General features: G+C 38.7%; 1 protein-coding gene across 1 annotated transcript in view; it reads right to left on the reverse strand.

Annotated features, from left to right (window-relative positions):
* Positions 1-5,610: 5,610 nt before the first annotated feature.
* Positions 5,611-17,320, reverse strand: part of hs6st3b (heparan sulfate 6-O-sulfotransferase 3b) — a 63,193-nt gene continuing 51,483 nt past the window's right edge. Inside the window, exon 2 of the mRNA XM_058082718.1 lies at positions 5,611-6,826. Coding sequence (XP_057938701.1) covers positions 6,085-6,826 — 742 coding nt within the window. The 3' untranslated portion in view covers positions 5,611-6,084. The remainder of the gene's footprint in view (positions 6,827-17,320) is intronic.

Raw genomic sequence — 17,320 nt, forward strand, 5'->3', positions numbered from 1 at the left:
AATCTGTTGCGTTTATAATTTCATTTAAGCGGCAATTCTCCACAATAGCCAGCAGAGGTCACTGTTGTGCTGCATTTTAACATCCCGGCAATTGGGATCGGTTATAACTGGGAAAGAACATTACTGATGTTAGGTTTGTGCTGATAATAATGTGATTTATTTTATTTATATACAATATTTGTTTCATTTCTTTTTAAATGTATCAACTAAAAATGACATATATGACAATTAAATATTATAAAGACAGGATTTTTTTTAACAATTATTATAAAAAATAAAGTCAACATTATTTATACATGATAGTTATTTTATTTTTTGACTGTGTTATTAATGCATATAATATATTGTGACTAAAAATGGCCTATTTAAAAAACATACAAATAATAATTTTGCAAATATTTATATTGTAAAATTAATAATACTGATAATAATGTAATTTATTCTATTTATATACAATATTTGTTTCATTTATTTTTAAATGTATCAACTAAAATGACATATATGACAATTTAATATGATAAAGATAATATTTTTTAAATAATATACATAACATAACATCATTATAAAAATAATGTCAACATTATTTATACATGATAGTTATTTTATTTTTTGACTGTGTTATTCATGCATATAATATATTGTGACTAAAAATGGCCTATTTAAAAAACATACAAATAATAATTTTGCAAATATTTATATTATAAAATTAATTATACTGATAATAATGTGATTATTTTATTTACATACAATATTTGTTTCATTTCTTTTTAAATGTATCAACTAAAAATGACATATATGACAATTAAATATTATAAAGTTAGGAATTTTTTAAAATAATATACATAACAATCATTATAAAAATAATGTCAGCATTATTTATACATGATAGTTATTTTAATAGTTTAATTTTTGACTGCGTTATTAATGCATATAATATATTGTGAATAAAAATGGCCTATTTAAAAAAACAAATATTTATATTATAAAATTAATAATACTCATAATAATGTGATTCATTTTATTTATATACAATATTTTTTTCCATTTATTTTTAAATGTATACAATATTTTTTTCCATTTATTTCTAAATTTTTCAACAAAAAATGACATTGATGACAATTAAAACATTATTTATTCATGAGTTATTTTATTTTCGACTGGGTTATTAATGCATATAATAGATTGTGAATAAAAATGGCTTATATGCCCATATAATACTGTATGAAAGCTGTAGCTGAGGCAACAGTAATAATAATAATAATAATAATAATGCATGTTTTTCCACCAATTTTGAAAATATCAGGCATGCCAGTTTATAGTCTGCTGACTATAAAACCTCATAACTTGGAGAAAAGCAGTACATATGTATATAATTTGTGTTCCCCAAGTCATTAAACGCTTCCTACGGTCAAACATTAGAGATAATACAATCATGCCATCTGTGAGGGAATGACTTTTCGCAGCCTGCTGAAAGGAAGGAAGAACTAGTCATCCGTACTGCACAACCTGAGGGGAGCCAGAAGCTTCTTTTTTTTTTTTTTAAATGTAACAGCAGAAAAAAACATGTGCAAACATCTTAGATCATTTCTATCAACTCAACTGACGGAGACGACAAACTGCAACACAAACCACCACCGTCGTCGGCATTCAATGCATTTATTTCTTCTAAGCATAAGTCCATGTTTTGTTTGTTTTTTTTCTTCAGATCTGACAATGAAAAATGGCAGATTAAATGTCACACGCCGAAAAAGGCAATTCATTTGACCACAAGACATTTTTTTTACATGTACAGAAATGGTTACACAGGAGAAAGATTGTCTTTTATTCAACTCCTTCATGTGTTGGTGAGACATTTTCCCATCAGGCAAAGCCATTCAATAATCGCAAATGATAGTAATAAATTCAAACAAAGCACAAAAAAGGGCATACAGCTTGGAATGGCAGTGATATTGTTTTCATATTATTTACACTTTGTGTTGGTACTCACGGCTTCGGGGGAAAAAAATGAATAGTTTGTAACAGGGATGGGCATAATGATGTCTATAATTGAGGCCGAATGGACTGCACTACCTTCTACAACCAGCAGAGGCGCTGTTCAGTCAGTCTGGAATAGATTGCTGACTAAAGACAGCATGACATTCATTAATGCCTACAGCCAAAATGATATAAAAAATAATTGCAATAAAAAATCATAATATATATACAATTTGACTTTAAATTACTTTTTAAATTTAATTTAATTTAATTTTTATTTTAAAATTTTATTTGTATTTTTGTGACTACAAATTAATTTATATAAGTATTAACAAGGAATGTCCGATATTGGCTTTTATGCCAAAAAACAATTTCCGATACTGATATCAACTGATACTGATACCGATATGTGTAACATGATATATCTCCTGTGGTGGAATGAACACATATGTGTTGGATACAGCATTAAAAAAAAAATAAAAAAAATCATGATCAGGAACAAATATGATACTAATATCAACCGATATCACATTTTTATTCTGATCGGCCGATAATTATCGAACATCCCAAGTATTAACTATTTTTTTTAAATAAATGATTAATTAATTTGATTATAATAAATAAAAAATAATTTAAATAAATTACAAATGATCAAATAAATAATTTATTATATTGTAATAAATACAAAAATAATTTTAATAAATTACAAATTATTGATTAATAAATTTATTCAATTCTAATCAATAAAAATAATTTAAAATTACACATTTTTAAATTATTATATTACAAAATAAAATAATTTACATAAATTACAAATTATTAAATAATTAAATTATATATTTTTTATTTGTAAGAAATTTAAATGCAACTGCAAATTTATTAAATACAATTGAAACGGTAGTTGATAAAATACACTTCACTTGGTATTAAAATTGATACAGACAAAACAAATATTGCTGTTAATGGTAATAAATAGAACAAAGGTTGAAAAACAATAAATTATTATTTTTTAATTGTTAAAAAAAATAGTAAAATGCCCATCCCTAGTTTAAATGAGGGGGTAAATAAACACACGGGTCATTACATCATCAATAATACTCTCTCTCTCTCTCACACATACACACTTATAGGCCACAGGCTTCGATATAATGCAAATAAGCAAATCCCATAGCCATGACAATGACAGACTGTGGGTATCAGTATAGTGTAAGTAACGGAGTATAGCACATAGTATATAGCATGTACTGTATACTGCTCATATGGCGCTCGTTGCCATCTGTCATTCTCTCACTCCTGCTGCTTGTCACACAGCATTTCTTTCAACTGTGTTTGCATCATCAATGAATAAAAAGCCCGCAACTCTCCCTTCATATCATATTTAATATGTTTTTTTTTTCCAACCAGGAGATATCAGGTCAAATTGATACCTAGTTCAACCAAGAGCGAGAATCCCAAATAAGCTAACATTTCAGCTTCCATTCATGCACACAAAAACACATTCAAATCTTTCAATTTGCAAATGCATGTTGCAAAACTATTCTGAAAAATAAATACGAATAAATAAAAAGTGCTGAGGTATTTCCTAAGGGGCGTCAAAAAAAAAAAAAAAAAAAAAAAACAACTAGCGAGAGTGATAAGTGGTGGGTGGCTTTCGAGGGAATATGAGAGGAGACGCATAAAAGATGACAAAAACAAAAAAAGAACCATGCTATTTTTCATTTTCACGTGTTGTCACAATGATAACATTGGGGAAAAAAAACTGTCATGACATATGGTAGACAGTTTTATATTCTCGGTTTTCATGTTCGTCTGCAACATCGACTCATTCTCATTTATTCTATCTGTCATTTTTAAACACAGTGGAACCTCCAAAGTCAAACTGATGCTCATAGAATATACCTTCAAATCCGAAATCAAACATTTCAATATCTTTTTCTTTATATTAGGCTGTCTGGTGGCGTCCATACAGAAGGATATCCATAATGGCACAAAAAGTGATGATAGCCATAGAACAGGAAATAAAATTATTGTGAAAATCCCACAAAGTGAGCTGTATTTTAGTGAAGAGACGCACCCCCCAGGAACATGTACGTTAGCAAAGGAGAAGAAAATTTGTTTTTTTGTTTTAATATTTGTGACAAAAAAAACAAACAATATAAGACTGCATTCTTCCCAGAGAAAACAGTCTGAAAAGGACAAGTCACGTGGCGCATAACTGCTTTTAACTCAAAGTGAGTCAGAGCTTTTCTTCCTGTCACACACACACACACACACACACACACACACACACCACTGACCTGGAAAGACAAGAAACATGCTGGGAAAAAAATAATATCTCAAAGGTTGTTATCAAGTTAGCAAGCAGTCGTAGTTATTTTTTATTATCCAGCAGCTAAGAAATAAGATTTTTTTTTGCAATTTCCCAGTTGTTTGTTTTTTACAATTTGTGTTTTAATCTTTCCAGCTAATAAAGTCATCTATGCAAATATTTTAACAACAACAACAACAAAAAAAACAATTTATGCAGGTAAAGGTCCTCAGGTTTTGTTCCTAGACTATGATGTGTAAAAGAGGTTTGGGAATAAAGTTAAATATATATAAAAATATTATATTATTTTATTTTATTTATTTATTTGTATTTTATTTATTATATTATTTTATTTATTTTATTTGATTTATATTATTATATAAATAAAAATAAATATAAAATTTCTAATGAGAAAGTAAGTAAAATCAAGACAAATTTATTCTTGTCAAAAGCAATAAAAAAATAAACAAGGAAAAATTTACTGAATTGTTTCTAAAAAGTTGTAATATAATGGCCTGCACGGTGGACAAGTGGTTAACGCGCAGGCCTCACAGCTAGGAGACCCGAGTTCGATTCCACCCTCGCCGATCTCTGTGTGGAGTTTGTATGTCCTCCCCGTGCATGCGTGGGTTTGCTAGTAGCTTAATGCTATGCTAGGTTAATTGGTACTTGGTGCACACTTAGCTTAACTTGGCATGCAGGCCTTACAGCTAGGAGACCTGAGTTCGATTCCCTCTTGGGTACTCCGGTTTCCTCCCACATTCCAAAAACATGCTAGGTTAATTAGCGACTCCAAATTGTCCATAGGTATGAATGTGAGTGTGAATGGTTGTTTGTCTATATGTGCCCTGTGATTGGCCGGCCACTCACCAGTCCAGGGTGTACCCCGCCTCTCGCCTGAAGACAGCTGGGATAGGCTCCAGCACCCCCTGCGACCCTTGTGAGGAAAAAGCGGTAGAAAATGAATGAATGAATGAACAGTATATTATTTTATTTATATTATTATATTGTATAAATATAAATAAAAATAAATTTCTAATGAGAAAATAAGTATAATTGTAAAATTCATTTTCCTCAAACAAAAAATAAAATAAAATAAAAAAATTATAAAATAAAATAAAAAAAATTATAAAATAAAAATAAAAATAAAAATAAAAATAAAAATAAAAATAAAAATAAAAATAAAAATAAAAATAAAAATAAAAATAAAAATAAAAATAAAAAAATAAAAATAAAAATAAAAATAAAAATAAAAATAAAAATAAAAATAAAAATAAAAATAAAAATAAAAATAATAAAAATAAAATAAATTTAACAGTATGTACATTATTTCTATGGCGTTGGACTTTAGAGGTTCCACTGTTTTTCCTCTATAGTAATGTATTGCACGTGTGAACGTAAAAAAGTGCATTGCAACTAAAAACACTACAAGAGTCAGTATTCATGCACGTTGGCGTGAAATAAATGATTGACAGCTGTATAAGTGTGAACATGTGGCATGCAACCTTCTACGTGTACATTTTAAAAACGGATCATGTGCTATTTTAAGATGACATTCATCAGCTTCTGGTTGTTGTTTGATGTTCTTTTAAAGCCGTCCAATCATCGCGTAGAAATAACCAAGGCAGCCATGACATGACAGGAACCCATGAAGAACATCAGAAGATGTTAAGACACCAAAAAAGCAGCTCGAGGTAGAGCCGCTGCACACTTTTTGAAAAGTAAGACGCTAAAAGCTTGAGGAACAGGTGACGGAACGGAACGACGGGATGTTTTGAGTCCGAACCACTTCCTGGTCGGCATCACCAGCGAGCGACTTGACTCGTGTAGTCCTCAGTGGTGCTTTGAAAGTCACTGTCAGACGTCTTCTCCAATTCCTCCCGCCCGCTTTTATAAGCTCCTCCCCTACGTTTGGCTTGCTGCTCGCGCATCCAGCGCCTCTCCTCGCGCCGCTTCAAGCGCACCTCCTGGTGCTCCTTCTGGCGGCTGAACTGGAAACGCTGCAGGAACAGATCCTTGGCGTATTCGTAGAGCTGCACGTCCAGGTAGTTGAGGTCCTCGATGCGTCTGCGAACAGTTTCGCTCAGGTCCACGTTGGCAGCTCGCGTGCTGTTGATCTGCGTGAAGGGCGAGATGAAGCGCAGGCTGAACGTCCGCTCAAACAGGTACTGGGTTTTACGCTGGAACTCGGTTAGACCGTAGAACGCCATGTTCTTCAGGTTGCTCATGGCGCTGCTGAGAAGGATGTGGTTGCGCTGGGTCTCGTTCATGGACGACAGGTTGTAGCAGCCCACCAGGCTCAGGTCGGAGAGCATTCGCACCTGACGGTTGTTCGCCAGATTGGACGGGCAATTCATGAACTCCGTGAGAGTGACGCCGGACCAGTCTTCTCCGTTGTAGCAGGTGGGTAGCTCGTCTTGCGTGGGCGAGCGTCCGTCGCACATGTGTAAGGCGGTTTTCCAGGTGGCGCCTCGCTGGACGTGCTTCCACTCGCTCAGGTAGCGGGACACCGGGTCGCGAAGCATGGTGATGTAGTAGAAGTTCCTGCAGCCACAACAAAACAAATGTTCTGTGAGACATGTCATTCAAGACCAGACGTTCCTACCCTGACTAGGTCGGAACAGAACTTCTGCTCCTCCGTATTAAAAGTCCAGGAAGCCTCCTGGAAGCCTCCATGGTGAGATGTTCAGGGCACATCCAACCGGTTGGAGGCCTTAGTGAAAACCCAGGACACGTTAAAGAGACTGAGAAAGCCTCGGACTAAGCTGGGCAAAGAAGGAAATACAACCTAGAGTGGTGGCCAGCCAATCACAGGGCACATATAGACAAACAACCATTCACACTCACATTCATACCTATGGACAATTTGGAGTCGCTAATTAACCTAGCATGTTTTTGGAATGTTGAATGAGGAAACCCACGCATGCACAGGGAGAACATGCAAACTCGACAAAGAGATGGCCGAGGGTGGAATTGAACCCGGGTCTCCTAGCTGTGAGGCCTCCACGCTAACCACTCGACTGCCGTGCAACTGAGGCAACATTCATTCATTTTCTTAAGCTTATCCTCACGAGGGTGGCGGGGGTGCTGGAGCCTATCCCAGCTGTCTTCAGGCAATAGGCGGAATACACCCTGGACGGGTGGCCAGCCAATCACAGGGCATATATAGACAAACAACCATTCACACTCACATTCATACCTATGAACAATTTGGAGTCGCTAATTAACCTAGCATGTTTTTGGAATGTGGGAGGAAACCGGGGTACCCGGAGAAAACCCACACATTCACAAGGTATGGGCAACAGATATTGCCAAGGGTGGAATTGAACTCGTGTCTCCTAGCTGTGAGGCCAGTGCGCTAACCACTCGACCACCGTGCAACAGAGGCAACATTCATTCATTTTCTACCACTTATCCTCACGAGGGTGGCGGGGGTGCTGGAGCCTATCCCAGCTGTCTTCTGGGCGATACGTGGAATACACCCTGGACTGGTGGCCAGCCAATCACAGGGCACATATAGACAAACAACCATTCACACTCACATTCATACCTATGAACAATTTGGAGTCGCTAATTAACCTAGCATGTTTTTGGAATGTGGGAGGAAACCGGAGTACCCGGAGAAAACCCACACATTCACAAGGTATGGGCAACAGATATTGCCAAGGGTGGAATTGAACTTGGGTCTCCTAGCTGTGAGTCCTGTGTGCTAACCACTTGACCACCGTGCAACAGAGGCAACATTCATTCATTTTCTACCACTTATCCTCACGAGGGTGGCGGGGGTGCTGGAACCTATCCCAGCTGTCGAGGTACACCCTGGACTGGTGGCCAGCCAATCACAGGGCACATATAGACAAACAACCATTCACACTCACATTCATACCTATGGACAATTTGGAGTCGCTAATTAACCTAGCATGTTTTTGGAATGTGGGAGGAAACCGGAGTACCCGGAGAAAACTCCACAGGGTGGAATTGAACTCAGGTCCCCTAGCTGTGACGCCTGCCCGCTAACCACTCGACCACCGTGCAACAGAAACAACAGTGAGTCTGAATTTACCCCCCCCCCCCCCATTTGTTGTCCATACCCTTTTCCTGCTCCAACTTGAATGTCACATTTTCTTCCCCCCTATTTAATGAGAAGGTGAGTGAAGCGAAAGGATTGCCGACAGCAGGTGATTCCTGTCACTCGCTCTCTAAAGTTGTCCGGCTGCACATCAGCTTGTCTCTGGGACATGAAACGCATGCAGAGGGGGGGGGGGGGGGGGGGGGGGGGGGTGTTGTTTGAGTGCACTCGATAGCCCAAAGGTCACTTGTGGGCGCCATCACTGTCAACATGCATCAGCGTCTTTTGTGCGAGACTGGGCCGCATCAGGTTTTCCAAAAAAAACCCCAAAAAACACATTTATTAAAAACAAAAAAAAATTAAAATTAATAAAAAAAATTAAATTAAAAAATTAATAAACTTTTTTTCCACAATAAAAGCTCTGATAAAACATTCCACTGTTCTCAAATATCTTAATTTTTATTTTTCTACACAAAATAAGATGAAAAATAAATAAACAAATCAAGAATAAAGAAAATCAATCAGTAATAAATAAATATAATAATAATAATAAAACGGCAAATAATAAAAACTTAAGAAACCACATATAGTTGGTGGGTAGACAAATTATTTTTTTCAGATTAAAATGAACAAAGCATTATTAGAGCCCTGTAGACATGACAAAACACGACTATAGTCACATTTATACTCTTTTTATTTACAACATATTGCGCAACTGCAGGGTCTTGAGACACATGCTAACTCGCAAACTAGAGAGCTAGCAACCTAAACGGTAGCCTTCGAGTTATTTCCTTTAAACTTAAATAGCCAAAAACTTACCACTTCCACATGGATAGGGAGGATAACTATTAACAGTTATTTAACCTTTAACATGAACATTAATCAAACGTAATAATTTTTTCTGGGTACATGATACCATACAGCAGGGGTCCCCAAACTTTTTCCAGTGAGGGCCACATGACTTTTCCCTCCTCTGAAGGGGGGCCAGGGTCAGGGTAGTTTGTTTGTTTATGTTCTATGACTGGGTCAAAATGTGGTTGTAGTAACGTTGCTCACAATAGGTTACCATTTCCAGTTCCATGACAGAAAAATGTACATGCTTTATTGTTCAAGGGGGCCGGGTGAAATGTGGAAGTGGGCCGTGTCCGGCCCCCGGGCCTTAGTTTGGGGACCACTGCCATTACAGCATCCATATCAAACTTGCGCGGGCCGCACTGACATTAAACTTTCATATCAAGGCGGGGGCCTCAAAGTAGTGTCCTGCGGGCCACATTTGGCCCGCGGGCCACGTGTTTGAGACCCCTCAAGTAAACTGCACCGAAAGATCCGAGACTTGGGTCAATAATACATAAAGCCCAACCCAACATATTCAGCTTCAGTTCAGACAATTAATTGCATAAATGCTAAAAAAAAATAATAAAAACTGCAATCAAAGCTGCTAAATTAATGTTCAAAATGTGTCCTTGTATTAAAAAATAAAAAACATTTGGGGTCAAATGAGAGCTTTTGTGGAGGCTATGAAACGCTAATTACTTCACATTGATTGGCTATGCAAATGTAGAGTCCTCTCTTGCACCCAAATCTGATACGTTGGACTTTATTCTCTATTTTACTGTGAGCTGTTAATTAAAGTTACTATTTTATCGTCGTAATTAAGATGTCACAAAGAAGGAAACTCCTCTCTGAGCTATGCCGCCTTATCTGGGTGGGAGATTTTGCAAGTTATCAGGGTCTTTATGGTCCTGGTAGGGCCACCTAAAACAAAAAATGGTCCAAGGTTTCCCTCGGCTAGATGCTGGCATCGATTTAGGGCATGATGGCTAGCGTCTGGTGGAAGAGGCATCATGGATCCCTCCTCCAATGAGCTCACCAGAGTGGGTTCGGTGGCAGCAGATAGCAGGGACTTTTCACGGTCCAATCCTTGGCTGTACAACAATCTGGTCAGGAGGCCAAGCTGGACCTTAGACCTGAAACCTTAGACTCTGTAGTTACCTGACGAATCAACCTGAAGTTTGGTTAAAATGAACTCTGGTGCGTTTGCATACACAAAAAAATAGTTGCCTTGGCAAACTGTTGCTCTGTAATAGTATATTTTAGAAGCTTTTTGTGAAATCTAAACTGGTATATGAAGCAGATTATAAAAACAACCTGCGTATTCAACCTGGCAGATTTGAAATATCTATGTTCTTCATTCATTCATTTTTTTACCACTTTTCCTCACAAGGGTCGCGGAGGTGCTGGAGCCTATCCCAGCTGTCTTCAGGCGAGAGGAGGGGTACACCCTGGACTGGTGGCCAGCCAATCGCAGGGCATTCATTCATTCATTTTCTACCATTTTTCCTCACAAAAGTCGCGGGGGGTGCTGGAGCCTATCCCAGCTGTCTTGTCTTGGGGCGAGAGGCGGGGTACACCCTGGACTGGTGGCCAGCCAATCACAGGACATTCATTCATTCATTTTCTACCGCTTATCCTCACGAGGGCTGCGGGGGTGCTGGAGCCTATCCCAGCTGTAGCCAATCACAGGGCACATATAGACAAACAACCATTCACACTAGACCTTTATATAGACCATACCTATGAATGGACCAATTAACCTAGCATGTTTTTGGAATGTGGGAGGAAACCGGAGTACCCGGAGAAAACCCACGCATGCACAAGGAGCGCATGCAAACTCCACACAGAGATGCCCCAGGACGGAATCGAACTCGGGTCTCCTAGCTGCTAATCACTCGCCCATTCAAGTTGTGAACTCAGACTTCATTCATTTTCTACCACTTTTCCTCACAAAAGTCACAGGGGGTGCTGGAGCCTATCCCAGCTGTCTTGTCTTGGGGCGAGAGGCGGGGTACACCCTGGACTGGTGGCCAGCCAATCACAGGGCACATATAGACAAACAACCATTCACACTCACATTCATACCTATGGACAATTTGGAGTCGCTAATTAACCTAGCATGTTTTTGGAATGTGGGAGGAAACCGGAGTACCCGGAGAAAACCCACGCATGCACGGGGAGAACATGCAAACTCCACACAGAGATGGTCGAGGGTGGAATTGAACTCGGGTCTCCTAGCTGTGAGGTCTGTGCGCTAACCACTCAACCGCCGTGCAACCCAGAAACGGAACATTCATTCATTTTCTACCGCTTTTTCATGCAAACTCCACACAGAGATGGGATTGAACTCTGGTCTCCTAGCTGTGAGGTGTGTGCGCTAACCACTCGACCACCGTGCAGCCCACAAAAGGGTACATTCAACCCAAAAATCTGACAAAGAAAATGAAAAAAAGCATTTTTCAGAGTTTTTCAACCACCACTGAGAAATTCTTCGTCATTTCAATCGGTGCCCTAAAACGCTACGAGGAAAAACCGGAGTACCCGGAGAAAACCCACGCATGCACGGGGAGAACGTGCAAACTCCACACAGAGATGGGAGGGTGGAATTGAACTCTGGTTTCCTAGCTGTGAGACCCGCTAATCACTCGGTGGGGAGCAACTTAAAGTCAAATTTTGGTAAGTTTGAAGATTTTATTAATATCGATGTCGCTGTACGTATATACCCGAAAATATCGAATTTTCGAACAAGTTTCGAACACAGGTCAGGCCTCAAACCGGAGATAGTCGTATATCCGTATCAATTTTTCAGTTTTGAACCATGTGTGATTGAGTTTGACTTCAACTCCATCTAAAATCCTGATACATTTTTTTTTTGGAAGAACCCAGAAACTTTGCCCCACATACGATGCGTTCAGGCGCCACCCATCAATCGGTTCTTTGTGTCTCAGCTCAGGGAACAATCTCTCAGTGTCGTTACCGCATTTTTTGATTATTGATGTCAGCAACGCTTAGGCTGGTTTGATGAACGATCCGTGCAATATTTCTTCAACTGTGTGTCTTCTCTTTTATTTCTGCAATGAAGAATGAGATGTTTCTCCTTTGAAGGACAATTTCCCCCTCCTGTTGTTATCTTCTCCCGCTTACAAGCACTCTCTGTTTGCACGCTGTGTGATGTGCCAGTGATGGCAGCGTCCCGACAACTAAATGAAAGGTCCCATCGTTCTTCAAGTTCCCTCCCAGGTGACATCCCTTGTCCCCATTCCGTCACCATCAAAACACCCGAACAAGATGCAGAGAATCTCAAAAACGGTCCATTATGGGCTGCCAGGGGGATCGCAGACACCATTAAGGGATGGTATCGGTTACAAATAATGCATGTCTGCAGTCTTATTCTTATCTGTCTGGGAGGAACGGGACGGAGCGGAGATGTGGAGATGCACCGCAGAGACCGCGCATCCTGAATAACGCCATCGCTCTCACAAGCCAAGGACATCTTCTCACCAGAGAGATGTTCAAGTGAGGTTTCAAGCAAGAGTAAGTGCTGGATGAATCTGATAAAAAGCCTTGAAACACCTGCAGGAACAACCCACACAAAGCTAACGTGCTGATAGTCGAAGCACACCAGTCGGGAACGCCGCGTGATTATAGTCGGAGCGTTTTAGGGCACCGATTGAAAGGACGAAGAATTTCTAAGTGGTGGTTGAAAAACTCTGAAAAATGCTTTTTTTCATTTTCTTTGTCAGATCTTTAAGTTGAATGTACCCTTTTGTGGGCTGCACGGTGGTCGAGTGGTTAGCGCACACACCTCGCAGCTAGGAGACCCGAGTTCAATCCCATCGCTGTGTGGAGTTTGCATGAAAAAGCGGTAGAAAATGAATGAATGAATGAATGAATGAATGTCCCGTTTCTGGGTTGCACGGCGGTCGAGTGGTTAGCGCACAGACCTCACAGCTAGGAGACCCGAGTTCAATTCCACCCTCGGCCGTCTCTGTGTGGAGTTTGCATGTTCTCCCCGTGCATGCGTGGGTTTTCTCCGGTTTCCTCCCACATTCCAAAAACATGCTAGGTTAATTAGCGACAATCCAAATTGTCCATAGGTATGAATGTGAGTGTGAATGGTTGTTTGTCTATATGTGCCCTGTGATTGGCTGGCCACCAGTCCAGGGTGTAGCCCGCCTCTCGCCCGAACACAGCTGGGATAGGCTCCAGCACCCCCACCACCCTCGAGAGGACAAGCGGTAGAAAATTAATGAATGAATGTTGCCTCTGTTGCACGGCAGTCGAGTGGTTAGCGCACAGACCTCAGAGCTAGGAGACCCGAGTTCAATTCCACCCTCGGCCATCTCTGTGTGGAGTTTGCATGTTCTCCCCGTGCATGCGTGGGTTTTCTCCGGGTACTCCGGTTTCCTCCCACATTCCAAAAACATGCTAGGTTAATTAGCGACTCCAAATTGTCCATAGGTATGAATGTGAGTGTGAATGGTTGTTTGTCTATATGTGCCCTGTGATTGGCTGGCCACCAGTACAACCATTAACCTAGCATGTTTTTGGAATGTGGGAGGAAACCGGAGTACCCGGAGAACGTGCAAACTCCACACAGAGATGGCCGAGGGTGGAATTGAACCCTGGTCTCCTAGCTGCGAGGCCTGCTCGCTAACCTTTATTTTTCCAATATTTGTTTTTATTGTCGTTTTCCATTTTTGCCCATATTCAACCACATAAAACGTTATCAATAAATGTACAGTATATTGAAAAAAAACAGAGATTGAAGCCGCTGGCTGTCAGACAGAACCCACACCACCCGTTCTGCTTCCACGCACGGAACAATTTCCGAAGATGCAATCTTAAAAAACACCAAAGGCTCAATCTTTCACTGTGAAATGCCATTAAGGATCACAGGCAGTTATGTCTTTTTAATGAGGGAGCTAAATTGCTGTCATATGTGGTGATTTTTGCGCAAATGAAAGGCGATGCAGACTATGAATGTCAAGTAGAGCCACCAAATGTTCCCGGGCTTGGCACCCTGCCCGCCGTGAGCCCAGGCATTAGGATTCACGCTCGCAACCACGTGATGGTGAAACGGAGCGGCGCACTCTGGTCTCCGGTGGAAAATAGTTAAAATGTAATGAACCCAATTTGCCTCCCGCTCTCTGTGATTTGACAGTTACATCGGCGCCGGGGCATGTAATGTGATGACAAGCATATTAGCCGTGACAACTGATGGAACTCTCAGCTGTGGGGATGCAAAATAACGTGAACGGAACCGAACTATTTTCTTGTCATGTTTTGCATCGCTCTTAAACTAAAAATAATATTTTACCACAACTTAAATCAAGGATGATGGATTCTTATTAGGCACCAACATCAATAATTACCAATAAATACCTATTGACCTATTATGCTCATTATTCGGCCCCATGTTTTGAGTTGGTAATGGTAATGGTAATGGTAATGGTAATGGTAATGGTAATGGTAATGGTAATGGTAATGGTAATGGTAATAGTAATGGTTTAATTTCATTTGAACATGCATCAGATTACAATTGAATGCATCACATAATCAGTTCACAGTTCCACATGTCCGAAAGGAGTAGGAAGAAGCAAAGCTTATTAAATCCTACCCCTCCATCTGGTACTTTTACAATCAGTAACTGTTACATTTGTTCACTTCCTGCTTTCCATAATACCGTTTACTTTTACAATCAGTGACTGTTACATTTGTTCACTTCCTGCTTTCCATAATACCGTTTACTTTTACAATCAGTGACTGTTACATTTGTTCACTTCCTGCTTTCCATAATATCGTTTACTTTTACAATCATTGACTGTTTCATTTGTTCACTTCCTGCTTTCCATAATACAGTTTACTTTTACCATCAGTGACTGTTACATTTGTTCACCTCCTGCTTTCCATAATACAGTTTACTTTTACAATCAGTAACTGTTACAATTGTTCACTTCCTGCTTTCCATAATACAGTTTACTTTTACAATCAGTGACTGTTACATTTGTTCACTTCCTGCTTTCCGTAATACAGTTTACTTTTACAATCAGTGACTGTTAGATTTGTTCACTTCCTGCTTTCCATAATATCGTTTACTTTTACAATCATTGACTGTTACATTTGTTCACTTCCTGCTTTCCATAATACAGTTTACTTTTACAATCAGTAACTGTTACATTTGTTCACTTCCTGCTTCCCATAATACCATTTACTTTTACAATCAGTGACTGTTACATTTGTTTACTTCCTGCTTTCCATAATATTGTTTACTTTTACAATCATTGACTGTTTCATTTGTTCACTTCCTGCTTTCCATAAAACAGTTTACTTTTACAATCAGTGACTGTTGCATTTGTTCACTTCCTGCTTTTCCATAATACAGTTTACTTTTACAATCAGTGACTGTTACATTTGTTCACTTCCTGCTTTTCCATAACACAGTTTACTTTTACAATCATTGACTGTTGCATTTGTTCACTTCCTGCTTTCCATAATACCGTTTACTTTTACAATCAGTGACTGTTACATTTGTTCACTTCCTGCTTTCCATAATACAGTTTACTTTTACAATCAGTAACTGTTACATTTGTTCACTTCCTGCTTCCCATAATACCATTTACTTTTACAATCATTGACTGTTACATTTGTTCACTTCCTGCTTTCCATAATACAGTCTACTTTTACAATCAGTGACTGTTACATTTGTTCACTTCCTGCTTTTCCATAATACAGTTTACTTTTACAATCAGTGACTGTTACATTTGTTCACTTCCTGCTTTCCTAATATAGTTTAAGTTTTTTTTTTCTTTTTTTTTTTAAATAATGTACCTCGTACTGAAGTACGACGTGATATGACCACACGGAACGTCAAAAGCGACCATTTGAGAGCCTCTTCTCTCACAAGTGGAGCCAAAAAGTAAGATTTTTTCTTGTGTTCGATGCCCATGAACAGACTCTGGGGTCAAATAAATTGTCGTTTGTAATTTAGAACATCTTACAATATACAGGATCAGGGAAAATGAACTGACATATTTGTAGGTTAAATAAAAGGTAAATAAAGCAAAGTAACACAAAAGTGTTGGGCCTGTAATATATGGTAATGGTAATGGTAATGGTAATGGTTTAATTTCATTTGAACATGCATCAGATTACAATTGAATGCATCACATAATCAGTTCACAGTTCCACATGTCCAAAAGGAGTAGGAAGAAGCAAAGCTTATTCAATCCTACCCCTCCATCTGGTACTTTTACAATCAGTAACTGTTACATTTGTTCACTTCCTGCTTTCCGTAATACAGTTTTTTTTTTAAATAATGCACCTCGTACCAAAGTACCGGGTGATATAACCATACATTGTGGTCTCCAATAGAGCAGCACAGAAAGCTTTCTAGTTCTTCCAGGATCTGCACCTATTCAGCTGTATTTGTTTGGATTTCGTGCTTCCCGCGAAAACGGTCTGTTTGAATTAATTCATCTAATCAAAGAAGTTTTGCTTTGTTCAATACTGAAATATTTGATCACAGCATGGATATAAAATGATAAAATGTAGTTACAGTTTTTTTTAAGTAGTCAAAACAGGTACCTCCCAATGACATGCAATGCTAGCTGATACACAAAAAAAATCTGTATTCATGTTTCACATAAAGATTGTGGATAATGAGCAAAATTCTTATGATTTTCTTCGCTGTATTCGTCAATGGAAGTCCTTGAATATAACTTTTTTAAAAAACAGCCAGATGTTTTTTTTAAACAATATGAAAGATAAGCATCAAGACTGTGACATAGTTTGTCCTTGGCACCTCCATACTGTGGACAAGTACTGACTAATATGCAATAAAAGATTTCATTCTCCGCCGGAACACTTTTTTTTTTAAGGTTATTTCTTTCTTTCTCCGGCAGCTGTAAAATGAAACTTCCTCTGAGAACAGACGACTATGAGCTGATTATTTTATTTGGTCGCAGGAGATTTCTGGGTGTCTGTACGGAATAAATAGGACAGAAATGTGTTGTTACATGACGGCTATTTACATGTATGAGGATGGAAACCGATCTTTAAAGATTGGTCGGTTAAAGCTGTGTACAGCAATCCCTCGTTTATTACGGTTAATTAATCCCATGATAAGTCAAAGT

This window comes from Doryrhamphus excisus, chromosome 9 (assembly GCF_030265055.1).
Source record: "Doryrhamphus excisus isolate RoL2022-K1 chromosome 9, RoL_Dexc_1.0, whole genome shotgun sequence".
In the NCBI taxonomy this organism is placed as follows: Eukaryota; Metazoa; Chordata; class Actinopteri; order Syngnathiformes; family Syngnathidae; genus Doryrhamphus; species Doryrhamphus excisus.